At 37.9% G+C, this 25,257-nt stretch overlaps 1 protein-coding gene across 1 annotated transcript in view; it reads left to right on the plus strand.

Moving 5' to 3' along the window:
- Nucleotides 1-25,257, plus strand: part of BRWD1 (bromodomain and WD repeat domain containing 1) — a 78,290-nt gene that overhangs the window by 37,704 nt on the left and 15,329 nt on the right. The window contains exons 24-35 of the mRNA XM_070944304.1: nucleotides 594-692; nucleotides 9,355-9,462; nucleotides 11,724-11,848; nucleotides 11,935-12,017; nucleotides 13,031-13,142; nucleotides 14,404-14,465; nucleotides 19,562-19,717; nucleotides 19,906-20,026; nucleotides 22,047-22,172; nucleotides 23,650-23,722; nucleotides 23,918-23,953; nucleotides 24,104-24,250. Coding sequence (XP_070800405.1) covers nucleotides 594-692; nucleotides 9,355-9,462; nucleotides 11,724-11,848; nucleotides 11,935-12,017; nucleotides 13,031-13,142; nucleotides 14,404-14,465; nucleotides 19,562-19,717; nucleotides 19,906-20,026; nucleotides 22,047-22,172; nucleotides 23,650-23,722; nucleotides 23,918-23,953; nucleotides 24,104-24,250 — 1,248 coding nt within the window. The remainder of the gene's footprint in view (nucleotides 1-593; nucleotides 693-9,354; nucleotides 9,463-11,723; nucleotides 11,849-11,934; nucleotides 12,018-13,030; nucleotides 13,143-14,403; nucleotides 14,466-19,561; nucleotides 19,718-19,905; nucleotides 20,027-22,046; nucleotides 22,173-23,649; nucleotides 23,723-23,917; nucleotides 23,954-24,103; nucleotides 24,251-25,257) is intronic.

Below are 25,257 nucleotides of genomic sequence, written 5' to 3' on the forward strand. Positions count from 1 at the left end.
CTATAAGACGCACCTACCTTTTTTGGTGAGGAAAAGAAGAAAAAGAAACTGCCTTTGTCTCTGCGCAATTTTGTCTCGTTGCAGCAAACAGCAAACAGCCTGCTTTACTTTCATTTTCAGCATAGTTTGATTAGCACAAGGAAAAAAAAAATCTGCTGCAGCAATTTACCTCCTTGCAGCAAGCAGCAGAGCCCTGTGCAAAACAGCTGAGAGCAAATCAGCTGAGAGTCGGGAGGCCGATCCAATCAACTTGTGCTAATTAGGCTGTGCTGAAGCTGTAAGGAGCTGTTTTTGCTTGCTGTTTGCTGCAAGGAGGTAACTGCTGGGAAGCAGAGGCCAAAGGATGGGGGCCAGTGGGTGGGCGGGGCTATATTCGGTGTATAACAGGCATCTAAATTTTCACCCTCCGAAAAATACGGTAGTTTTCTTCAAATAGTCTAGTTCAAACATAATGTTTTTGAATTGATCATGGTAATCCTGGAAAAATTAACTGTTTTTTGTTATAAATCTGTAGCTCAATGGCTTGTATGCAGTCATGATGTTATTTTTAGTAATTTTTTTATAATAATGCACAAGTAAATGCTTCTCAACAGTCAGCAGACCAAACATTATTATCTGATTTTCAACCTCCTGAATGGATAACAAACATCAGACTCCGAAGATCTCCTTTTGTCCCACAAATGGGAGATGAGGTGAGGAAATTGTACTATATGATATGTTTCTTTTAAAGTAGAATATTTAAACTTGGCTCTGTAATTTTAGTTTGTCCATAGGTGGGAACCTATATTGTATTACCATATACTTGTTACCTTACAGAATTTATGATATTTTAAAACCACAAAATTTACAACTCAGTTTAAACATTCAAAGCTGGGTTTGCTTAATTTGTAATGCAATTCTTTTTTAAATGTTATAATGAGCTACTGGAAATAAAAATTAACACTCAAATCGGAATATAAATGTCAAATCGATAAATTCTAACTAACACCTAAAAATCCTTTCATATTTTGATCAAATCTGGCATTTTATTTATGAACTAAAAGTGGCAGAATTCTGATAATACTACATATAGTGAATGTATTTTAACTATCAGTTGGTGGTCTTCAGTAACAACAACCATATAAGTGAGTGGAAAGAAACCATAACTATCAAATAAAATGAAATAAAATTCAACAGTGGTATCGCCCAAAAATTAAATGAAAATTTATATTGCCTTAATCATGTATATAAATCTCTCACCAAAGTCCATATATTTTAGTTGTAATACTGTGTTTCGCCGAAAATAAGAACCTGTCTTATATTTTTTTGAATCCTGAAATAAGCACTTGGCCTTATTGCCATGCGCTTAAAAACGCCAATTAGGCTTATAAGGGGATGTCTTATTTTGGAGGAAACAGGGTAACATAAATTGCCAGCTTAGATTATCAAATGCTTTCTGCGTGTCTAGGAAGATCAACACCATTTGTTTTCCCGGGTATGCTTCATGGTATTCCAATGTATTTAAGATCATTCTCATATTGTTTTTGATCTGTCTTTTGAGCAGGAAGCCATTTTGAACCACCAGATCCCCTTTTCTCTTTCCTCTCTTCTTCTCAGTCTCCAAGTAATTTCACACTTTAGTAATCCAAAAAAGATTGTTTGTTAGTCCCCAAGTTCTTCAAACACTGTTCTCCTCTTGATAAATTTGTTATCCACATAGGCCTACCAAGCCCCCAAGTTCAAAAACAAAAGCTCATAAGTCACCAAAAGGAGATTTCAGGAGGGAAAAAATGTAATTCCCTGCTATTTCCCAGCTTCTGTTTAGTTTGTCTGTTTAGCTTTCATATAAGTTCAAAGAGCTACACTGTTTAAAAAATTACAGTGTTTCACTCTCTGTCTCAGCTGTCCGGTATAAACAATTTGCCAGTGCAGATGTTATTTGTAGCAAGCAAGCTATTCTTCAGCAGACATTCAAGGTCATTCTTTCACTCACTTTCACTTCTCAGTGTTTTTCTCCACCTGTAGATGTTGTTGTTCCTCTATTTTTCTCCTTTTCCTCTCTTGTTAGTTTGTATTGTATTATCTTATCCAAAGCTTTTTAAAAGTCCCAGCGGTCAGAATTTCATATTCCAAAAAGTTTTCAACTTACTATTGTAGTTAAAATCACCAGTCCAACTTTCCTAGCTTTTCTTTCTCTTTCCTGAAAAGTTCTCTTTTCTCTATTTCCAGTTCTATAGATAGCTCTCAAGCTTGCTCGCCGCTATTCTTGGAGGGGTAGAAAACAAACAATCCCACCTTCTCTTTGAGTCCTACTTTCACTCAGGCTAGCTTTAAGGGGGCAAGTTCCTCAACAGAAGTTGGAAAAATCTCACCCAGATCGACCACACTGTTTCTCAGTTTTTTATGCTTCATCAGTCTGCTGTCACAGCTTCAGTCAGGCACGCAATGGCCATCTTTTTCTTCCCACTGGATTGAGAGCATCCTCTGAATCAAACAAGGAATTTGTGGTCTCCTTGTGATCGATGGAATGTCCTCTCTGTCTTCATCACCCCTCCAGGGTGACTTGGGTCCCTTGGAACTTCCTAGCAAGTGAAATTCAGCACAATTCCACGAAGCCCCGTGGAGATGCGTCGTATCACTGCAGCATCAGCCCCGCCTTCCCCAAACTCAGTCTTAACAGTGTTCAAAACCATAAATTCTTTTGTCTACTTTAAATTTTGCTGATAACTGTAAATAAGAAAACCATTGGCAACTGTATCCCGCTGACAGCAATTCTCTTGATTTTATTTTACATTCCTTTTGACAAAGTTCTAGTATCTCATCATCAATTAAGTCATTGTGTTTACAATTTGTCTATGAAATATTGAGAGCCACAAAAGTGTTTTCAGGTACAACCTGTGATTGTATCTATTTTATATTCTTAATATGACACATCTAACATAATGATGTTTAAAATCTACATTAATTTTGACTTCATTGTACTACAAATATCTATCCCACCCAAAATCTTAAGATGGTGTCCTTCCAACTCTTTATTTCTCAGCAGCACCAACTTTTTCATCCAAACTAAACAGTAAGGTGAAAGCTGCAAAATACAATTTCAAATCAGCTGCATTTAATCTCACAAGACCCATTCTGTCACTCCTAATTGCCTAACATCTGAACACAAGGAAGATTTTTATCTTTTCAGCATTTCCTTTTTTCCTAGAAACAATGTTTAGATTGATTTTATGAAGCAATTTGGAAGACTATTTTCCCCAGTTGTTCCGAATACATAGCTTACATCGAAGTTGGAAAACATATACTGTCCTTCCTACAGGATAGATGTGCTTGGGATTCATATTCAAAGCAAGCACACTTGTTTTTGCAAGTGGTTGGATTAATTATCCTTAATCCTGACAACAATAGGAAAAAGTTCCATTTCGTTGTCATTTCTGCAATTTTTTCAGAAGAGCATCCCTTTTGAAGCCTTCTATCATCTATATCACTCTTGTATTTGGAGCCAGAATCTCTGATTTCAATTTCCCTATAAATGCTATCATTTGAATTTATAAATTATATATTAATCAAATCTCTTTTAAGATTTTCTATATTTAGCAGTAAATTCACCATTACATAGGGAATGGCAGTTTTCTTTTTCTAATTCTTAACATTTTCTCATTATCTGGCAAGAACATGGCATAGATTGGATATATATTACTAACATTTATATTTGACATTATCGGACTATTTGCAAAATGAGTTGTCAGACCTGGAAGCCATCTTTTACATTTGGGCCTTCAGGCCTACCACATTTTCTATTGTGGGAAAATGGGAGTGGGGATTGTATAGAGTGTGGGTGATAGATAATAATAACATTTTTCTTTTGAGAGTCAAGGCCATCTTGCCCTGCAGTTGTGATGAGGTGACTGGGAGGCATCTCCAGTTTTGATTGGTGTCTGACTGGATCATGTGGTGGGCATGTGGGTGCTGGGCAGGGACTTGAACTTTCTTTTTGGTGGGGAAAACCTGGAAACTTTCTGATTCGGGTTTTCCCAGATCAGCTAGTATGATACCTCTAATAAAATGAAACTTTGAGGAAATGCAAGCCTCAGAGTCTTCTTTCATTGGGGGTGTTACTTGGAACTCTAACATGAGTAACTTTTTGTTTCTTTTCATCCAGCCTCTCTGAACTCTAAAAGCTCAAGCATGCTTCTACCGTGTTTCTCAGAAAATAAGACATGTCCTGAAAATAAGGCCAAGCCTAATTTTTGGGATGGGCGTAAATATACACCCTCCCTCGAAAATAAACCCTAGTGAAGGATGGGCATGGCCAGCCCTGGAGGCAGCCCTTCCCTGTTCTGCCCCCGTCCCCACACACACACACAAACAGCCAGCCGGGGGTTAAAGAAGTACTCGGCACACACAAGGTTCGTTATCAGGAACTGGGCAGCAATACGATAACCGTCTGCCAAGTGCTTTACTACAAGAAGAGGGAGTGTTCCTCCACCAGATAACACCAACGAATACACACAGTTTTCAAAACAGTCCAGCTCAAACATGAAACCTTCAGCAGATTTAGGCGTTGTACAAAGTGACTAGCCAGAAATTAGCTTTGTCTGTCACAGAGTCTAAATGGCCACTACACTCTCTTATATAGCCTGTGGGGTGTGGTCCAGTGACTCAGCTTAATCCCTGGCATGCCTCCTCATCTGCTGCAAACGTTTATCTCGCCTTCGTTGACGTGGATCCAGGAACGACTTATCACCCTCATCGCTGTCATCGGAGACACCTGGCTCCTGGTCAATCTCCTCTCCCTCGGCAGACACCTGAGGCACTGCCAGAGAGGAGGGGCCTGGAGAGGGAGGCCTGGCCGGCTCCTCTCCTTCATGTTCGGAGCCTTCTTCCTCCGATAAGATGGGCTCGGGGGTCGGAGTCACAACACTCCCTTCCCCAGTCAGCTAATGGTAGCTGGGCCCCTTAATCGTGACCTGCGGATCAGCTGAGCTGATTGGGAGCTGCCTGTCATTCTCTCTCTCCCTAGTGTTCTTGGCGCTCGGCTGCGTCCCATCCATTCATCCACCCATCCATCCACCTCACTTGCAAACTCCTGCCCCGCTCACAAGAGAGCAGCCGCCTGGCACTTCTTGCCACGTGGTGCCCACCCAGCATTGAGGATGGCTTCCTCTGCAGTTTCCAAACCCCGGCCGGAAGCCGCTGGAAGTGGAGAAGAAGCTGGTTGGGCCAGCCACCTGCTGTTGAGTCTTCCGGGAGCCAGGGCAGCCGCATGGAGTTGGAACCATAGAGTGGGAAGCGCACTCCCAGAGTGGCCGCTGCCGATGCATACACTTTGTTTCCAGCTCCATGCGACTGTCCCGGCTCCTGGAAGACTCAACAGCAGGCAGCTGGCCTGACCGGCTTCTTCTCCGCCCTTCACCCAGAGAGGTGGCGAGAGCCCTTCGCCACCTCTCTGCCCCAGCTGCTGGAAGACTCTTTGCCCCGGCTCCTGGAAGACTTGGCAGTAGGACTAGCGTCTTCTCCATTTCCAGCAGCTTCCAGCCGGGTGCTCACAGTCTTCGCCCACATCGACGTGATGAGGCCTGCGAGGTGTGCAAGCGGGGGAGGGAACAAGTGCTCATGTGGCTTGGCGCCTTTGGGCCTCTCGCGTTTTCCCCCCACAGGAAGGACAGGGCTTGATGGCACATGGAGAGAACCTCTCTCTGCCGGACCCCCCGATAATAAGGCCAAGCCCTTATTTCAGGGTTCAAAAGAAAATAAGACCCTGTCTTATTTTCAGAAAAACACAGTATAGGCTGCATATTTTAGGTTTATGAGCATTAGAAGGTCCCAAACCAGTGGACTTTGTTTCTCATTATAATGAGAGGAACTTCAATTTTCAGCATTTTTTTTTTTTGACTATTTTAAAAAATGTATATGTTAGCCGGACGTCCGGTTGACATCACTGCGAGAACAGCTGGAAAATAGCGGACTCCGCCTAGTTTTGTGAAATCCAGCCGGTATCCGCTATTGGGAGACTGTACAGGGTCATAGCTGCCTTCACCAGGGGTGGTGAAGGAAGGAGAGGTACTTCTCTGACCACGAGGAGCTCACAATTTCCTCATTAGGTCCGAAGCAAGCTCTTCTGAACGACAGCAGAGACGGTGGCCATTTTTGGCAGTCATAAGCTGGGGCATCCGGGACCACAAGATTTGTGCTGGAGTGGTTTGTGGACAGAGCATTGAAACTGGGTGAGATAATTACCAACTTTCACTCTAAAGATCTGATTTAAGTACAAGAATTTTAAAAGATTTAATTTCCAAGCCCAAGAGAACAGCAACTAGTACACAGAGAAAAAAAAACCCACTGATAATCAAGAGGCGAAAAAAGCCCAAGCTTAAAACAATTTTGAAAGGTGATTTTCGAGAGAAATTGTCTTGCTTATTTGTATTTTTAAACCACCTGGATTTATTGGATAATCAGCTGTTTTTGACAGACTGTTTAACGTTGGATTTGGGAATAAGAGAGCCATCTACTGGAAGAAGAGAAGTACTATAGCACTATAGCCGCAGTATACTCAGCAAAAGTCAACTCAATACACACAAAGTCGAATACACATCTGGAAGACGGCCTGACTTTGACTTTATGTTAGAAGATGACTTGGATAATTTGAGAATATTTAATGAGGTTTTTTTTCCCTTCTGAAGATTTTTAAAAGGAACTAACTTGCAAATAACTAAACTTTATTAAAATTGGCTATTGGATTATGGATCTGAAAGATTGGAGGAATCTGCTGGATTAATTTGGATTTTGACTAGTAATGTTATTCAACAGAACATTCTACGAGACAAAAGAAGAAAGGTGATAGAAGAAAAGAGAAAAGGAAAATTTAATAAGATTAAAATTTGGACAATCAGGAAGATATATAATTGGAAACTACAAGGCTGTAAATTACTAAAGAATTTTAAAGATCATAAATTTAAGGGTTTTGGAGGTATAATTATGGGATTGATGAAATTTTATTAAGCAGGAGTTTTTAAATATTGAGACGTTGGAACTATAGAAATATATTGAGTAATTTTTATTAAATTGTTATAAAATAGATTTACAGGGGATAATTGAGGCATATGAAGAAATATTCTTGGATGTTAAAAGGTGCGTGAATCTATAAAGAACAATAAGGAGATGTGATTGTTTAAAGAAACAAATGAATGTAGAAGTCACTCAACAATTGGGGGAAAAAGAGGAACACGATATTCAAGAAATAGATGAGAAATTAGAAGAAGCAGTGGAAAGGAAAAATCAAAATGAGATGCAAAAAGCTAAAAATAAAGAGAAAGGATTAATAAGTAGGAATCAATTAGATAACTCAAAAGCTTATAATAGAACAGAGGGAAAAGAGAAAAATCTCTTCAAAAAAAAAAAGATTTAGAGGGGAAAAAAGAAAAAATTCTTTTATTAAAAAAGGAAGTCTTGTTGATGGGTGTTCAAATAATACAGTAGAAAAAGACAAAGGGCATCCAGAAGGGAATATTTAAAATATTTAAAATATCAAAAATATTTAAAAGAGCTACAAGATTCCAAGAGAGAAATAAAAGAGTGATTAAAAAGTCAATAAATGATGGAATTTTAAAAAGGTTATGATGGGTAATGAGAAAATATATTAATAAAATGGGAAAATACAAATAGGGAAAATAGTAGTATATATATTAATAGATAATACAATTTATTATAACTAAAAATAAATTAAGATTAGTAGATGGAAATTTAGGATTAGGTAATTTAATTGTATTATTAACATTAATAGTGTTAATTAGCTATTAATGATTAATTAAACATTAATAGTATATTGTGAATTTAAAATATTAAGGATTAGAAATTGTGGGGATTTTGAGATACACTTCCAGGATTGACTAAATATTATTAATATTTGGCGTTATTAGTAATCCTACACATTTGGAATATTGAAGTTATGGTGGAATAATGAGTAATTCTTAAAATATTAAATAATAGTAATTTAGTAGGGGATAACAAATACATGGTACAAAGAAATGTTATTTATGTTTAACTGAATTAATGGGGAAAATGATAAAGGATTAAGAAGAGAGAATAGTATTGTTAAATTGGAAGATTAGATTACACATATTTATTTGTATTATTATTGTTAGCATTGTTTAAAAAAGCCCTGACCAAGTCAATATGCTGTCCACAAAATGTGTATGGTGTGAAAAGAAAACTGCAAATGTTTTTTAAAAATGTAAATGTTAGCCATTTTGTCGTCTTCCACTTTATCAAACATTTTAAGATGGTGGATGTGCTTCTTATAAGGCTGCATTTGGCAGTTGAGCTCTATCACATGTAGCCTTTCATTAGATTTGGCTCAAAAATGACGGGGTGGGGGTGAGGTTCTTAGATCTCAAATGAAATGAATTACTGAAATTTCTAAGGCAACCTATAATTAGCATAATCTATTGAGTGTTTTATTAATATTAAACTGAGAAAGAAACATTGAAAACTTGGTTTGAAAATTACCTCCTGTTTGTATGTAAGATCCACTCCCACCCTGGGAATATTTGGGAAAGAAAATTGTATTACAAGGCTTAAGCAGTGATTGCACAGTTTTTTAAGGAATTAATTTATGTTTCTGCTTTTCTCATTTTGATTTATGGACTACTCCATAATTGTATTGGTTAAAGTTTTGCCGTGGAAGGAATGAGAAGCCAAAGACTTAGATAGGATGCAGATAGGTTATGGGTGCCTTCACAGCAAATGAGAAGTAATCATGATGGTAGATATCCCGAGTTCCTGTGACAATTCATTCTATAATGGTGGCATGCATCTTCTCTGCTTTCTGATGTAAGATTGCTACATGGATTATACTGTACTAAATATTTTGACTAAATGCTACATTGCATTTCATTTCCATTGCAAAAGTAGCATTTTGGAGAAAAAAGCTATAGCATGATCTTTCTCAGTAGAGTCAGCTACGTTCCCCATAGAAGGGGTTTGTATATATTCCATTCACATCAAACTGAGAAACATTTAAATTTATTATGAAAATTTATTATCCTTTGTTGTGATACAATAATCCCAATCCCACTGCTAATTAGTGATTACCAAGAACCTTAAAAAAATCATCCACTTGGGTTTGTGATAGAGATTCCTCTCTGTATTTTTCTTTGTTGTAATGGATTTCTCTGGTTTAAATTCAAACTACAGACAAAGGTCATATAACTCCTCTCCCTGGACAATAATGGGAAAATTATTTATTGCAGGATGCCATCTCACATCAGATAAAAAGGGTTAGGATTGTGTTATTCACAATTTGTCCTAATGTTTCAGTTAAACTATATGTATGGCTGTTTTTCATTCTTCAATTTTCATTTTTCTTTACATTAGGTGATATATTTTCGACAAGGCCACGAAGCTTATATTGAAGCAGTAAGAAAGAATAATATTTATGAGTTGAATCCGCAGAAAGAACCTTGGAGAAAAATGGTGCTTAGGGTAAGACTAGCTTAGTACTGGTTGTTTCTATTAAATGCTGCTTCTTTTTTAAAAAGCATATTTCTTTAATAGAAGTATAGAAGAAGAACTAAGCAAGGGAATACAAGTTAAAAAATAAAGATATATGATCCAAATAGAATAAACTAGACAGAAAATAGTAAAATCTAATAATTATGCTTTGTGAAAATTACAGGTAATCCTTATGACAGGTCACTTAATGATGGTTTAAAATTACAACAAACCTCTCAAAGATAGCTAAGACTCAATCCCAAAGTTATATCTGTTGCAGCTCCTCTGTGGATGCTGCAACGATCCTCATTATGCCCCCCACCTGTTCTCCCCCGCCTCATTGGGTTTCCACACGCAGTGAGCCTGCTTGGCCAGCTCACCAGATTCCACATGCTTCCCTCTACTCTCCCGTCATCGATCACTTACTTACCTCGAGAGCTCAGAAGTTTGGGGTATGGAAGGAGGCGAGGCCATTCTATTGCTGGACCACGTGGCAAAATTCCACAAGCAGCTGTCTTTCTGATGTACTGGCAAAGGTCTTGGTTTTCCTTTCCTTGTTAGTCACTAGCCTTCCCTCCCCCAACACTAGCAGTGTAACGCTGGGAGAGGGAAGGGTATCACTAGGAAGAATAAATCCTCCTGGTTTTCCTTTCCTCGCTAGCCTTCCAGATAGAAGCCTTCCAGATTAGATGCATAAAAAGACAATTCTGTGACAATAAAGATCAGAATAGTTAAATAGTTGTCTTTTCATTGGTAATAGCTTGTTATGAAAGCTGGATATCAAGAAAGAGCAAGTGAAACATTTGAATTACAGAACTGAAAAGAGTTCTGAAGAGTACCATAGATTGAGAAAAAAAAAAAGTTAATGAGTCCTGGACCAAATAAAAGCTAACTTCTGTTGAGGTTGTAGTCACCAAGCAGTTGTGCTCTGCACATGTGATAAAAGTAGAAGATGGATTAGAAAAACAATAACTATGCTTGACAAGATTGAGGAAAAAGAAAATAGCAAAAGACAACAAATAAAGTGGATAGATGAGATCAAAGTGATTACTGAAATATTTTTGGAAGAGTTATGAGTTATTGTTACCAAGATGTTGGCATGGTTTTCATTTATCCACGGAATCACCAAAAGTTGATCCATACCAGTTTTACTCTCACTCCATGGTTTGTAGATATCTCAAGTATGATTTAAAAAGCAATAAATTAGCTTTTTTCAACAAGATGTTTTCTTCAAATGGTTTTCACATTGCATGTCAGGTTTTTTTTACTTTGTTTAAAGAACATCATATTTTAGTCTACTTTTAATTTTTTCATTTATCCCTCTTATAAACCAATATTACTATTTCTTTCTTAAACTATAATAGATGGGAGGGGCGGGTCTTAGAACCCAGCATCTACTTCCCACTCTGAGTTCCACATTTGTCATAATGATAGAAGTGAGCATGTATATGTTAGTATGAAAGATAATGTCACTATGAGACTGTACCTGGGAGAATTAATTATATTTCTGAAATTTTGATAACTACCCCAGTTTGTAGGTTCTGAGAAAAATGCAACAAAACAAATTCATACAAATAGACTAAAATAATTGGCTAATGTTAAAAAACTTGGTAAAAACTCTCAAATTACCTTGGCAAAAAGTAGCTAGGATTGTACAGTGGTGATTGTAACAAGTGGTTGCTACAGTGAAAAAACAGTATACTTATGTGCAAATGTATGTCAGATTTTACCCCAGATTCTAACAGCTCCACATTCATTATTTTATTTTCTTTAAAAAATAAATAAATAAATTATATTTCCATTTCCACATTTCCCCTGCTGGAAGTTCTAGCTTTCCTGAATAAAGCTCCTGAATATAATAGAAAACACGAGGCAGTTTGGGCTGCTTTCCAAGCTGGGGATCTGGCTGGAATATATAGTACTTGCCCAACTCCAATATGTACTTTATATGTAAGACTCCAGAGTCATTCAAAATTGAAGACTTAAAGAGAAACAACCTGTCCCATTAACGTATATTGAGACATAATTCATTCTTTGCACAGGGTCCTAATATAGTAAAAATCATTTACATGCTTTGACATAGAACATATGGCATTCAAATATTGCGACATTAGCATTCTTCAGCATTTTCTCCCCAGGCACACTGAGAGGTGTGATCTGGAATGCCATAGGCTATCTATCAGATAAAGAACTATAAATAATTTAGCTAATTGTTGTATTAATACTAACAAAAATATTTGTGCATTTGTTAGGATCAAGAATTGGTAAAAATTGTTGGGATACGTTATGAAGTTGGACCTCCTACACTATGCTGTCTTAAACTTACTCTCATGGATAATGTTACAGGGCAGCTTCAAGACAAATCATTTTCTCTGAAGTATGTATCTTTTTCCTTACATTATTTTTAAGATTGTTTCCATAGTTCTAGTCATTGCGCATTTGACTAAAGTTTAATCTTTCTAGATACCATGATATGCCAGATGTTATTGACTTCCTGGTGTTGCGTCAGTTTTTTGATGAAGCATGGAAAAGGAACTGGCAACCTTGTAAGTTAGGTTTTGTCTTGCTATGGAACTAATTATCTTGAAAATCTTATTTAGTTATTTATAGCTTCATTGAATATTAATTTTAAATATTAAACTGAAAGTTTCAGTCTATTCTGCCTAACATTTCTGATAACCAGACAGAGGTAGTGTGGGTATTAAAAGTGAATTGTTAACCAAATCAAACAACTATACTTTGTTTTTGAAGATGTACCCCACTTTATAAAATGCAGGAAATCTGAATGCTTGAACCTAACCATTATTTTCTGTAAATAGAAGATAGTTTCTCAGGCTATCACTTTCTCATAGGTATATAGTAGTACCAATAATTTACAACTTTAAACCTATCCAATTTTGCTTAATGCTTAGTAGGTAAATTATGTTGCTATAATTGTATTTAAAACATCACTCTGAAGTACAGTATAGACCAGTGATGGCGAACCTTTTCGGCACTGAGTGCCAAAAAGGGAGCATGCGTGCCTGGGCCACAACCCAGAAGAGGAGCTGCCCAGGTGCATGCGCACCCCCGAAAATGAACTTCTGGTTTCAGCTACTGAACTTCCAGTTTCAGCCAGCTACTCTTTTGGGTTTCTGGCATGCATGCACACACGATCAGCTGGCCAGTGCGCATGCTCACGCAGGAAAATGGAAGACCAGCTAGAAAATCTTCTAGTTTCCGGCACTGTCACATGTAAAATGGCCAGCTGATCATAATGCACGCCAGAAAACCAGAAGAGGAATAGGCAACGCTGTGTTTGCCAGGCGACATGGCTCCATGTGCCACTTCAGGCAGGCGTGCCATAGGTTTGCCATCACGAGTATAGACTGTAACTACAGTGATCATTAGCTATGCTGATTAGGGATGATGGAAACTATTCCAAAAGCATCTGAGGACCAAATATGGGGTCTTCCTTAGCACAGTGCTTTAGATGTTCTAGAATGACTATAGAAATTTTTATGGAAGAGATTGGGTAACTTTTAGTACAGTATGTTTGTGGGACTTTTTTTCTTTACAGATGATCGATTTCGTTCAATTATTGATGATGCCTGGTGGTTTGGAATTGTTTTGAGCCAAGAGCCGTATCAGCCACAATATCCAGATAGCCTTTTTCAGTGTTATATTGTTAAGTACGTACATGTTTGCTTCAGGATGGTCGCATTTATTAATAACTTTAAAAACTTTGTGTCTCTTAACTGCAAATTATAATTTTATGAAAGTATGTCAGTTCCTATAATGAAGAATTGGGTGTGGGTGGATGGGTTGGGGGTTCCTTTGAATCAGAGTTGACTCTTGGTGTATGCTTGGACACGTTTCTGCAGGTTTTTTTAATTTTTTTTGCTATTTGGGGGTGTGGACACGTTATGGTTTGCCATTGCCTGTTTTCTAAAGATGAGACTACGCCAAAATCACTTAGCTGACTTGTGTCTAAGGCAGGACTAGAATTCACAGTCTTCTAGATTCTAGCCTCGTAAAACTACACCAAATTGGCTATCTCGGAGTTTTTTTAATTTTTGTCTTATTGAATGGAAGACAAAACAAACAAACAAACCAGCATGACCATTCATAAAGCAAAACAAATTTTAGAAAGTTGTGAATATGTTTAGAAAGAAAGAGAAAAAAAGATGGCCAGATAAGATAAACCTAGGAGGTCTATTTTCGGTGGATGGATTATGCAGACATTTGTAACCTGGGCTTTGATCCTAAACATTTACTAGAAAGTAAGCTTCATAGTTTCTTCTAATAAAGTGACTACTGTGATGTGACAGTGATGTGACTACTACACATCAGAAGATGTAATGAGATAGTAATTAGACCATTGTAGCTCTAAAGAGATCCTAATTGCCATTATAGTTGTCAAGAAACTCTTTCTTAGGTTTCCAGAATGTGGAAAAAATGCAATCTTTGCTAGACCCAAACCATTGAAGTCCTGCACATTGGAGTTGGGGACCACTGATAGCAATAGGACTATAGCAATAGCACTTAGACTTATATACCACTTCATTTTACCGCCTCTCTAAATGGTTTATAAACCTCTATAGAGTCAGCCTATTGCCCCCAACAGTCGGTTTTCATTTTACCGAGCTCGAAAGGATGGAAATCTGAGTCAACCCTAAGGATCGAACTCCAGATTGTGGCCAGAGTCAGCCTGTAATGCTGGATTCTAACCACTGTATCACCAGGGCTCCTCTGATGAATATGGGAGAGGTGTGTGATGTATGCTCATTTTAATAGAAATATCTAACTCCTTTCTAGAATTCTGTTCCCACAAGAAAATATCCTGCTTAGTATATATATATAAAATGGGTAACAAAAGTGCAATTTTACATCTAGAATGTGATATTTTCTACATAGAAATATCTTCACTGTTTTTTCTAATTTGTTAAATAGATGGGACAATGGTGAAACTGAACGACTTAGCCCATGGGACATGGAACCAATTCCAGAGAATGGTATGTTCATCTAATTTATTCATATTTTTCCTAGTGGTCACTTTATTCAGTTAATACTAGTAGTTAAGAACTTCTAGTAGTAGTTAAGTAGCAGTTAGTACTAAAGAGTTGGCACCGTTTAACTTCCAGGTGCAATTCAGAGCATAGCTTGTTACCTTTAAAACCTTATATGGTACAGGTCGTGATGTATCTGTGTCACACTTCTGAAAGTTGAATCTGCTTGTCCAGTGAGATCTTAGCAAGAGGGCTTTTAGAGGCTCTCACTGCTGAGGAAATACCAACTTCAAGGACCTGGGCTTCAACCTTCTTCCTGATTCCATCCCTGCCCCTTAAACTGCCAAAATCTCTGGTAGTGTAGCACATATAAATCGTAATAAGAAACAAAAATCAATATGGTTTTTTAAGCTCAATGTTTGCCATCTAGTTTCTTAAAAAATAAATTAGCGTGTTAGCAATATGTCTTCACAGCTATATTTGCCTTATAGGAATAATTAATTTCATGACATTGACTGATAAAGCCTTTACATGTATCAACTATTTTTATAAATGCAAACTAGGTAACTGAGGCATTAATTGTTTTTCTCATTATAGATATGACAGCAGCAATAGCACAACACATGCATTCCTTTTGATGTTGCTTGAATAATACCTTGCTGTGATACACATAACTCTCTTGATCTAAAGTGATGCACTGAAAAATTTAAAGCATAATTTGCATTTGGATAAAATTAACCTTGTACATACATTATGTACATAATTATTAGGCAAGTGAATATTTTGACCTTATAATCACTTTTATGCATAATTTCCACCTCCGAGCTGTATAAACTTGAATGCTTAGTGGATATAAGCATATCAGGTGATGTGTATTTGTGTAATGAGGGAGGATGTGGCCTAAGGAGATCAACACCCTATATCAAGGTATGCATAATTATTAGGCAGCTTTTCCTCAGAATGGGCCAAAAAAGAAATTTAACTGACTTGAAAAGTCAAAAATTGTAAAAAGTTGTTCAGAAGGATGCAGCACTCTTGAAATTGCTAAGATATTGGGGCATGATCAGAGAACCATCAAACATTTTGTTGCAAATATTCAGCAGGGTCGCAAGAAATGGGGGGGGGGGGGAAAGACACACATTAACTGCCAAAGATTTGAGAAGCTGCCAGGAACCCATTATCCTCCAGTGCTGTCATATGCCAGAACTGCAACCTAACTGGAGTGCCCAGAAGTACAAGGTATTTAATGCTCAGAGACATGGCCAGTGTAAGGAAGGCTGAAACTTGACCACCACATAAGTTGAAATGGCAAGATTGGACCAAGAAATATCTGAAGACAGATTTTTCAAAGGTTTTATGGACTGATGAGATGAGATGGACCAGATGGATGGGCTCGTGGCTGGATCAATAACGGGCTCAAAGTGCCACTTCGACTCAGACACCAGCAAGGTGGAGGTGGGATAATGGTATTGGCTGATATTATTAAGGATGAGCTAGTTGGACCTTTTCAGGTTGAAGATGGACTCAAAATCAACTCCCAAACCTACTGCCAGTTTTTAGAAGACATTTTCTTCAAATGTCTATGGAGATTCTCAGTCATCCAGGTTGTGGTTGTCTCAAAAGTGCTTTTTTAAGAGGCAACTGAACTTTATGGTTTTTCTTTGAAGACGTTTAGCTTCTCATACAAGAAGCTTCTTCAGCTCTGACAGGATGGTGGGAAATGGAAGGATTTATACTCCTTGCAGACAGCTGGTCATTTGTATTCTTTTAGTGAGTCGTTTAGGCCACCTGCAGGCTTATCTGTGTCATCAAGGTCACCTGAGTGGTGCAAATGGGTGTGGAGCCTTCTTGGAACTGTTGAAAGGACTGTCTTGTAGACTGGAGATAGATGATGTTGTATCCCTCTCCCTCTGTTGAAAGAGGGCTGCTCAATTTTGACATAGATGGGCCTCTTTGACACCTCTTTCAAATCAGCAGTCTTCTCTCTCCAAAATGTGGACTTTGCTGTATTCAAAAGAGTAGCCTTTGTTTTTAAATGCAGAGGGACTGCTGAATCTAGTCCTGATGGGTTGGTTCTCCTGTGTTGTACCAGGTGTTTATGAAGTGGTTGTTTTGTTTCCCCAACGTACAGATCTGCACATGGCTCACTGCATTGTACTTCATATACCATGTTGCTCAGCTTATGTCTGGGTGTTTTACCCTTGGGGTGGACAAGCTTCTGCCATAGTGTTTTCTGAAGTGTGCACATATGTTGTGTTGGCTGAAGATCCTCCAGAGCTTTTCCGATATTCCTGCAATGTATGGAATAACAATGTTGCTTTGCTTATTGTTCTTTTCATTGTCAGTTATGGAGAAACTCCTGTAGGGTCTTTTTTGAGATTTGATGAAGGCCCATTTGGGATAGCCACATGTTCTGAGGACTTCCTTGATGTGTTTTAGTTCTTTTTCTTTACCATCTTTGCTGGTAGGCAGGCCTTCAGCTTGGTGTGTAGGGTTCTGATGACTCCCATTTTGTGCTCCAGTGGATGGTAGGAATCAAAATGTAAATATTGATTTGTGTGTGTTTTCTGTAAACTTCAGTGTTAAGGCTTCTGTCTTCCTTTATGTGTACTGCACAATCTAGAAAGGGCTGCGTACAGGAAGAAGTACAGGAAGACGTCTGCATCTTTCAAGAAGACCATGATTTTTATGCAGGACAATTGTCCATCACATGGATTGAAGTACTCCACTGCATGGCTAGCCAGTAAAGGCCTTAAAGATGAAAGAATAATGACATGGTCCCCTTTCTCACCTGACCTAAACCCTATTGAGAACTTTTGGGTCCTTCTTAAATGGGAGATCCACAGTGAAGGAAAACAGTACATCTCTTTGAACAGAGTCTGGGAAGCTGTAGTTGCTGCTGCACAAAAAGTTGATCATCAACAGATCAAGAAACTGACATATTCCATGAATGGAAGCCTTATGACTGTTATTGAAAAGAAGAGTGGCTATATTGGTCACTGATTTTTTTTAAAATGTCAAAAATGTTTGTACATTTTGTTTATTTATTCTCACTTTAACATGCAAATAAATGAGTGAGATGAGCAAATTTTCATTTTTTCACTTAGTTGCATAATAATTCTTCACACCAATAATTGCCCAATAATTGTACACACGTAGATATTCTCCTAAGAAAGACAAAACCTCACTTTTGCTTTCTTAAATATTCAGGGTTAAGATTTATTAACATTTTGGATTGACGGAGAACACTAGTTGTTCAATAATAACATTAATCCTCCAAAATACAACTTGCCTAATAATTGTGCATGCAATGTAGTTACTCGATGCATTATAAATAGCTGAATTTACAAAACATACTAAGTCACAGACTATAATATATTGGGACAAACAATGATTGAATTAAAACAATAATGTTGAATGTGGTTTGATTTTTGCTTTATACTGTATGTGTTCAAAAAGTTGTTCTGGCACAAGTATATACTCAAAATCATTCCTTTTGTCACTTTCCTTTGGATAGAGAAAATAAATAGGCATTTAAAGCACTTTTTCTAGGAGAACAAAAGCAGTTGGTACAAAAAAATTGAAACAAAAAAATTTCATTGCAGCTGTGTATACACACACACACACACACATCCTGTTTCCCTGAAAATAAGACCTATCCTGAAAATAAGACCTAGCATGTTGTTTTTGTGTGTGTGCCTAATATAAGCCCTACCCCACTTAATAGGCTGTGCAGCCATCCAGCCACTCATTCTGTTCGGTTGTTTGGTGTGGCGCAAGTGCAAGGTGGGAGGGTGGAGCTGTCCCACGCGCCCTGCACTGGCTTACCTTAGGACCCCCACAGCCAGGCCATCCATGCCATGACACCTGCCTCCGCAGTGGCAGCACCAACAGCCATGTGCAGCAGGAACCCATGTGGCCACTAGCCCACTTCTTCTGCTTGCTCGCGGTCGCAACGGAGTAGGAGGCTGAGCGTTGTGCTGGTGCCGCAACTGTGAGGTGAGGCAAGTGTCAGGGCATGGATGGCCTAGCTGCAGGAGTCCTGAGGTAGTCCAGTATGATGAGATAACACAGGCAGCTGGCAGTTCAAATCAGTCCTTTATTGCTCCAAATTTCCCCAAATGCTCCCACGTTTCTGGCAAGTCCCAGAGCAAAGTGATGACAAACCCCCCCACACACACCTCAAGCAGCCTCTGGCTGTAAATAGTCCAACCCAGTGCTGTGTATACCAAGGCTGCACAAGCAATAAATCCAGCAGGGCAAATCAAGGAGTTCAGGAAGCAAAGGATCCAGTTAATTAGTCCAGAAAGCCAGAAAGAATGCCAGGACTCTTGGAAAATTCAAACATTATTACTTAATACTTCAGGAACTCCATGTTTGTTCTTGACAAATGCCCCTGCCCACAGCCTCTCCTCTCCTTAAGTCTCGTTCTCCAGGTGTGCTTTGTGAAGATAGGCATGGCACTCTTCTCCCAAGTAGCCTGCTGAATCTGTGCTATTGTCACCTTTTCTCCCCACTCCATGCTCTCGGATCAGGAGGGGGTGGTCCTTGCTCCTCACCTGAGCTCTGTGTCTCATGTTCATCCTACCCCTGATATTCCCTGTCTACAAACTGTTCTAATCCTGAAAGGCCCTGTCCTGACTGGCCCTGCCCTTCCCCATTTTCCTCCAAACCCAATAAAGCTGCCACCACAATCTCTGTCAGCTCAGGTTCCAGCTAGTCTTCCCCTGCAGATTCAGGCTCTGACAGGGACATGACAGCCGGTGAGGGCGTGTGGGGCATCTCCACCACCCCACCAGCTCATCTCATGGCCACGGGACAGTGCGTGGCTCAGCCTCCTGCTCCGTTGTGGCCTCACCAGATTAAGAGTCCTTATGTTGTTATAAGAAGCCCCCGTGATTTCTGCCAATTTAGCACTGACTGTTAGTTGACTAGATTCTTGTGCATAGGTTTGAATAAGTCTTTGATGCTGCAACTTTATGAATGATCCTGATTATTTGTGCATGATACTAATTTCTGACATAAAAGCTTGAATAAAATGAATTGCTAACCTTGCTACATTTGGTTTTTGTTCTCTTTTTCATCTGTTTTTTTTTAATTAGTTGATAAGCCTAAAGAACTGGGAGCAAGTGTTTCTGTTACTGCTGAAGAGATGACAAAACTACTGTATAAACCTCAAAAGGGAGAATGGCAGGGGAATTCGCAGAGTGAAGAGTGTAAACGAATTATTTCTGGAATTGATCAACTATTGAGACTTGGTACGGTTTTAAACATTTGATAGCTTTGTTTTGATAAATATAAAGACATATATAGTGTTTTACACTAAATTCAGTTGCTTGGATGTAAGCAGTACAGATTTTGTAAAATAAATTTAATTTGCAATTTACTATATACTGCATTATTAACTGACAATGCTGTTGTTTCAACTAAACTATTATTTTAACAGATATTTCAGCAGCTTTTGCTCGTCCAGTTGATCTCAGTACATATCCAAAGTACAGTACAGTAGTAGCTTATCCAACAGATCTTTCGACTATTCAGCTGAGACTGACGAATCATTTTTACAGGTTAGTCTGATTTGGTATTAGAATCCAGTTAATAGAACTAGCTTCTAAAATTGCTCTGAAGTTAAACCTCAGATGATTGCTGATCTTTGCGGGGAGATGAACACATATGTGATTTTCAGAGTTTACATATTGTAAAATATGGTTGCTGTAAAAGAGTAGCTTCTGTATTTTAAAAATGGTGAAAATGGCAAGTATCGTAATATGTGGCAAACTGGTGAAAATGAGCCCTCTTATCTCCTCAGATTTTATTATATTTGTCTATTTTTGAAAAAGTAGAAAAAGCTTTAGCAACTCATAATGACAAACAATTTTTCTAAGAATACCATGAAGCCAATTTAAATTTAAATAAAGAGCCTGGTGACCAGTATTGCATCATACCAGCTTTCTCTCTATTTTTATTTAAAATAGAATAGAATTAATATAGGAAAAAGAGACATTGGACAACAAATCTGAAAGATTCTGGCACTGATATGCCCTGCCCACAAATTCTTAAGAGGAAAAATTATGTCCATAAATTTGAAAAATGTCCTCCATGAAATTTTGAAACAGATCATTTTCCTTGGCCAAGATAAATCAGAATTTTTTTTCACCTTTGATATAACATAAGCTGTACAATTCAATTGAAAAACAAACTGAAATCTTTTAGGAGGGAAAATAACAATAAAAATGGACAATAACATAGTTACATAAATGTGCACATCTTTAACTAATACTTTGTTGAAGCATCTTTTGATTTTATGATACTATACTTTTGGGGTAGGAGCCTGTCAGCATGGCACATCTTATCTTGAGAATCTTTGCCTACTCTTTCCTTGCAAAAGCGCTCCAAATCTGTCAAATTTCAAGGGCATCTCCTGTGCACAGCCTTCTTCAGGTCACCCCACAGATTTTCATTGTGGATTCAGGTCTGGGCTCTAGTTGGGCCATTCTGAAACTTTGCTCTTTTTCTGGTGAAGCTGTTCTTTTTGTTGATTTGAAAATATGCTTTGGGTCATTGTCGTGTTGAAAGATGAAATTCCTCTTCAGCATTTTAGCAGAGGCTTGAAGGTTTTGTGTTAAAAATGACTGATATTTGGAACTGTTCATAATTCCCTCCACTTTGATTAAAGCTCCAGTTCCAGCTGAAGAAAAGCAGCCCCAAAGCATAATGCCACCACCACACTATGGGTGTGGTACTTTTGGTGATGTGCAGTTTCTGTCATATCCTAAGGACAACTTTATTTTATTGACTTAGGATAGGAATAGTAGATTTGGATATTTCATTGGCAGTAACCTGCTCTTGAAAATAGGTGGGTTATCAATGTCCTCTGGCAATTGGGGAAGACTGATATATAAAATTATATCTCTGCTGCTCATTAATTTCCTTAGGAAACAGATACTTGAAACACTAGCTTTGCATGATTCAATTAAACATTTAGGAAGTACAACACTGACTTTGTAAATATTATTTATTTTTTAATCATAAAAAGTAAAATACAAAACAGAAAAACAAACAAAACAAAAGCATACATTCAACCCTAACAACAACAAAACAGAAAAAAATAGTGTACAAAAAAGGAAAAAGTGATCAAATAAATGTAACATTTAACATGTAAGATCCACCCTGGCTAGGTTCTGAAAAAAAAGAAAAAGTAAATTCTCCTTGCTGTTTACTTACACACATAGATTCATAGATACATAGATACATATACATATACTGTAAACACATACACACATATATAAAGCAGGTTTAGCTTAACCTGAAGTACAGCACTATCAATGAAGTATTTTTTTGCATTAGGTAGGAGAGTGCACTATTTTGCTAAAATGTGTCATTTAAGGATTTTTAATTGGGGTTGGGTTTTTTTTTTTTTTTTGGTAGTTATATAACTGTATATACTGTCCACTTTTGTTAGAGTCCTGGTAGTATCCAGTATAAAAAAGAATGAATTGTTGATTTTTTTTGCTTATAGATTTCCAGTTTTAGAGACTGCAAGTTTAACTGTTTATTTGTTATTGTTATTACTGTTGTTATATATAGAAGACTTTCTGCATTGATTTGGGAAGTAAGATGTATTGAAAGCAATGCTCGGACCTTCAATGAACCCAATAGCAAAATTGCTAAGACTGCTCAGAAAATCACTGATCAACTCTTAGAATTTATTAGGTAAGCAATATCCATAGAACAGCAAAATGTGAGCTTGTTGTTTATAGTGATACCACATTTATCTGCTATCTGTGTCTTTGATGTACAAAATCCAATTAAATCTAGCTTAAAATAATATTATTTACTGTACTTCTCCATATGTTTCTGAGACCCAATTTGCTTCCATGTCCACATGGTACCATCATTCTCCAAGCTGCATATCCCCATTCTTTATGCATGTAAGCCTCCCTGTTGCAAGCCAGCATCTCATTCGCTCAATCCTCATTCCACCCTCTGGAATGAATTACCTACTGAGCTCCGGACGGCTCCTGATCTCCGTTCCTTCTATCGGGACCTGAAGACTTGGCTGTTCAAACAAATGGGCTGACTCTGATTCCGGGTTTTATTATTTACTATTAATTAGTTATTTGGTTTAAAATGGGATTTTATTGTACTTGTTTCTTAACTTGTGTTCGCCGCCCTGAGTCCTTTGGGAGAATGGCAGCATATAAATACATGTAATAAATAAATAAATAATAAATCATTCACTGGCTTGCAGAATAGCAATCATGATTTTGGGAATGAGGCATTGAAGCACCATGAGAACAGGGCTTCTGCTGTTCTAAAAACCAGTGTCCCATTCTCACAAGACCTGGGGAAGAGCCATCTTGCAGAAAGGACAGGAGGTTGGCTCATAGAAGAAACATGACATTGGTTTGGAGAATGGTGTGAGGCAGGCAAGGCCAATGGTCTGGGGCTTGAGGCAGCATTTCTCAGTGGTAATGGTGGTGCTGGAGCTGAAAGATTGATTGATTGATTGATTGATTGATTGATTGATTCGATTTATATGCCACCCTTCTCCGGAGACTCAGAGCGGCTGGTCTAATAGAGGCCTGGTACTAGGGGCCTGATACTGCTAGAGGCCCTGGGCTTCTATTTCAGTCCCAACATTGCCACAACTGAGTGTTGATATGCAGGTTAGTTAAAAAACTGATTGGTGGGGGAGATAGACTAGTGTAGGGAGTTGGAGTGCCCCTGTAGTTGTAAACACTGTAGAGCTATCTGGGCAGCTGAATCTTCTGTGGTGTGGTAATGTTACTGGGCCAGTCTGGGGCGGCTGAGGCTTCCATATTGCAGCATCCCCTAATTTGCACATGGTCTATTCCACCCCCCCAGCCCCTTGAAGCAACTTTTGCACTCCTTACTGGATCTCGACTTTATGACCTATAATTTTCACTTCACAACAGCAGCCAGGAGACAGGATTGTGTTGCTAGCAAAGCAGTCACGTGACATCTCACTTTAGTGATTGAGATTCCAGTCCTGATTGTGGTTGTAAATCAAGGACCACCTGTACATTTTTGTTGCACTTTGAAACATGCCTTATTAATTTCTAAAAGCCATCTGCAATGTTACTATTCAGAAACATTTATTTCAAACTTGCACTGATAAAGTTAAAGAGTCATACTTTAGGGTCTAAAATACACTTTTATTTTTCAGGAATCCAAATTGTACTAACTTTTTTGAGTTATGTACTGCAACAAATGAAGACAGCATTGCTGCTACTGAATCGGTAATAAAGCTAGCTTTGTATATATTTTGCAGTTAATTATTGATATTTCTCTTTCATTGCTATGTTGTTAAGCTTCAGTCTTCCTCATTTGTAATATTAATTTGGATTCAACTCAGTAAACATATTAAGCAAAATGATGTTCGCTACCTTAATTAAAAAAAAATTTATGGTTAATATGTCTGGTTCACTTCCTAGGATGATGATTATAAACCAAGGACATCTTCTAGGAAAGTAAGTTAATTTTGTCCATCCATAACTTTTTTCTTTATGAATGAGTAGGAATTTTGTATTTTTAAGTAGCTGAATGCAATTCATTTGTTGTAATTGCGTTTTTAAAAGTCATCAAACGTTTACGGGTATTTTACTTTTTTTTAAAAAAAGAGACAATCCTTGAAGGGAAAAAATACTACAAAATCACACTATGATGAAAACAGATGGAGGAAACAATGTATGGAACTTGTTAATCTAATTTTCCAGTGTGAGGATTCAGAACCCTTTAGACAACCTGTTGATCTGGAGCAGTACCCTGTAAGTAATTATTCTTTGATCAGTTACAATAACATCAAACATGCCACATTTTAAAGCATTCTCTTATCCATTGTACTTTCTTATCAAAACAAGAAAAATGTCTGCTTCAGTTAGGAATCTCTGATGGATAAGTCTGAAGGCACCCTTGTTCAATCATAGTACACCTAAGAGAAAGTACAGTATTTTGTTTCCTAGTAAACAGAATGCCTACAATTCCATGATGATGTGCAGTCTCCTTTTCTCTTTTGAATATGGTTCATAGCACAGCCGTAAAACAATACATAAATCTTCTTTAATCTCATGATTTTGCCACTGTCCCGAAAGCAAATGAGGTTACAGTTGTTTTGATGACAAGTCACTCCCTATTTTATATACAGCTGATAAACCTTTAATCTAGTATTTCCTAAGCCCAGAAAGGGTACTTTAAACAAAAAGAACACTTGCCATGTAGCAATACTACCTTTTCCATGTTGTGAACTTCAAAGATTGTTATGGAAATGGAGATGGACACACTAAGCATTTGCATTCCATGTTTGATTCTGAATCACAGAGTACAATCTTAATAAAACAAATATTATCAGCATCAGAATAAAACTTAATGAAAATAATTTAATTTAAAATATCCAACAAGTTGAAAATTATGTAATGTCTGAAGCGTGAATCTCTCCAAACTGGGAAAACTTTAACACTTTGGCAGAAGATCATTGGAGATGAAGGAGATAAGCCTTGGCTGGAAGGTAGTTGAAGAATCTGAGTACAGTTATCAGCTACCCCTTCATAAGTTAAATTCACTTATGGGCCTATTGGATATAAAACAGTCCATATAATACATTATTGTCATCTTCCCTGAGTCTTCCTGCTGCCCAGGTAGACTGGGTAAGTAGCCAGGGCTCAGGACCCCGGATAGCGGCTCCGGTTGGAGCTTGAGTTTTAGGAGAGTCGGTTTAATGTCAGGGTACCAAGTAATAGACCCATACTAAGCAAAATTCTGAGGCAGATGAATTCCT

Source organism: Pituophis catenifer, unplaced genomic scaffold (genome assembly GCF_029215685.1).
Source record: "Pituophis catenifer annectens isolate HBS135680 unplaced genomic scaffold, rPitCat1.0.hap2 SCAF_4, whole genome shotgun sequence".
Classification (NCBI taxonomy): Eukaryota; Metazoa; Chordata; class Lepidosauria; order Squamata; family Colubridae; genus Pituophis; species Pituophis catenifer.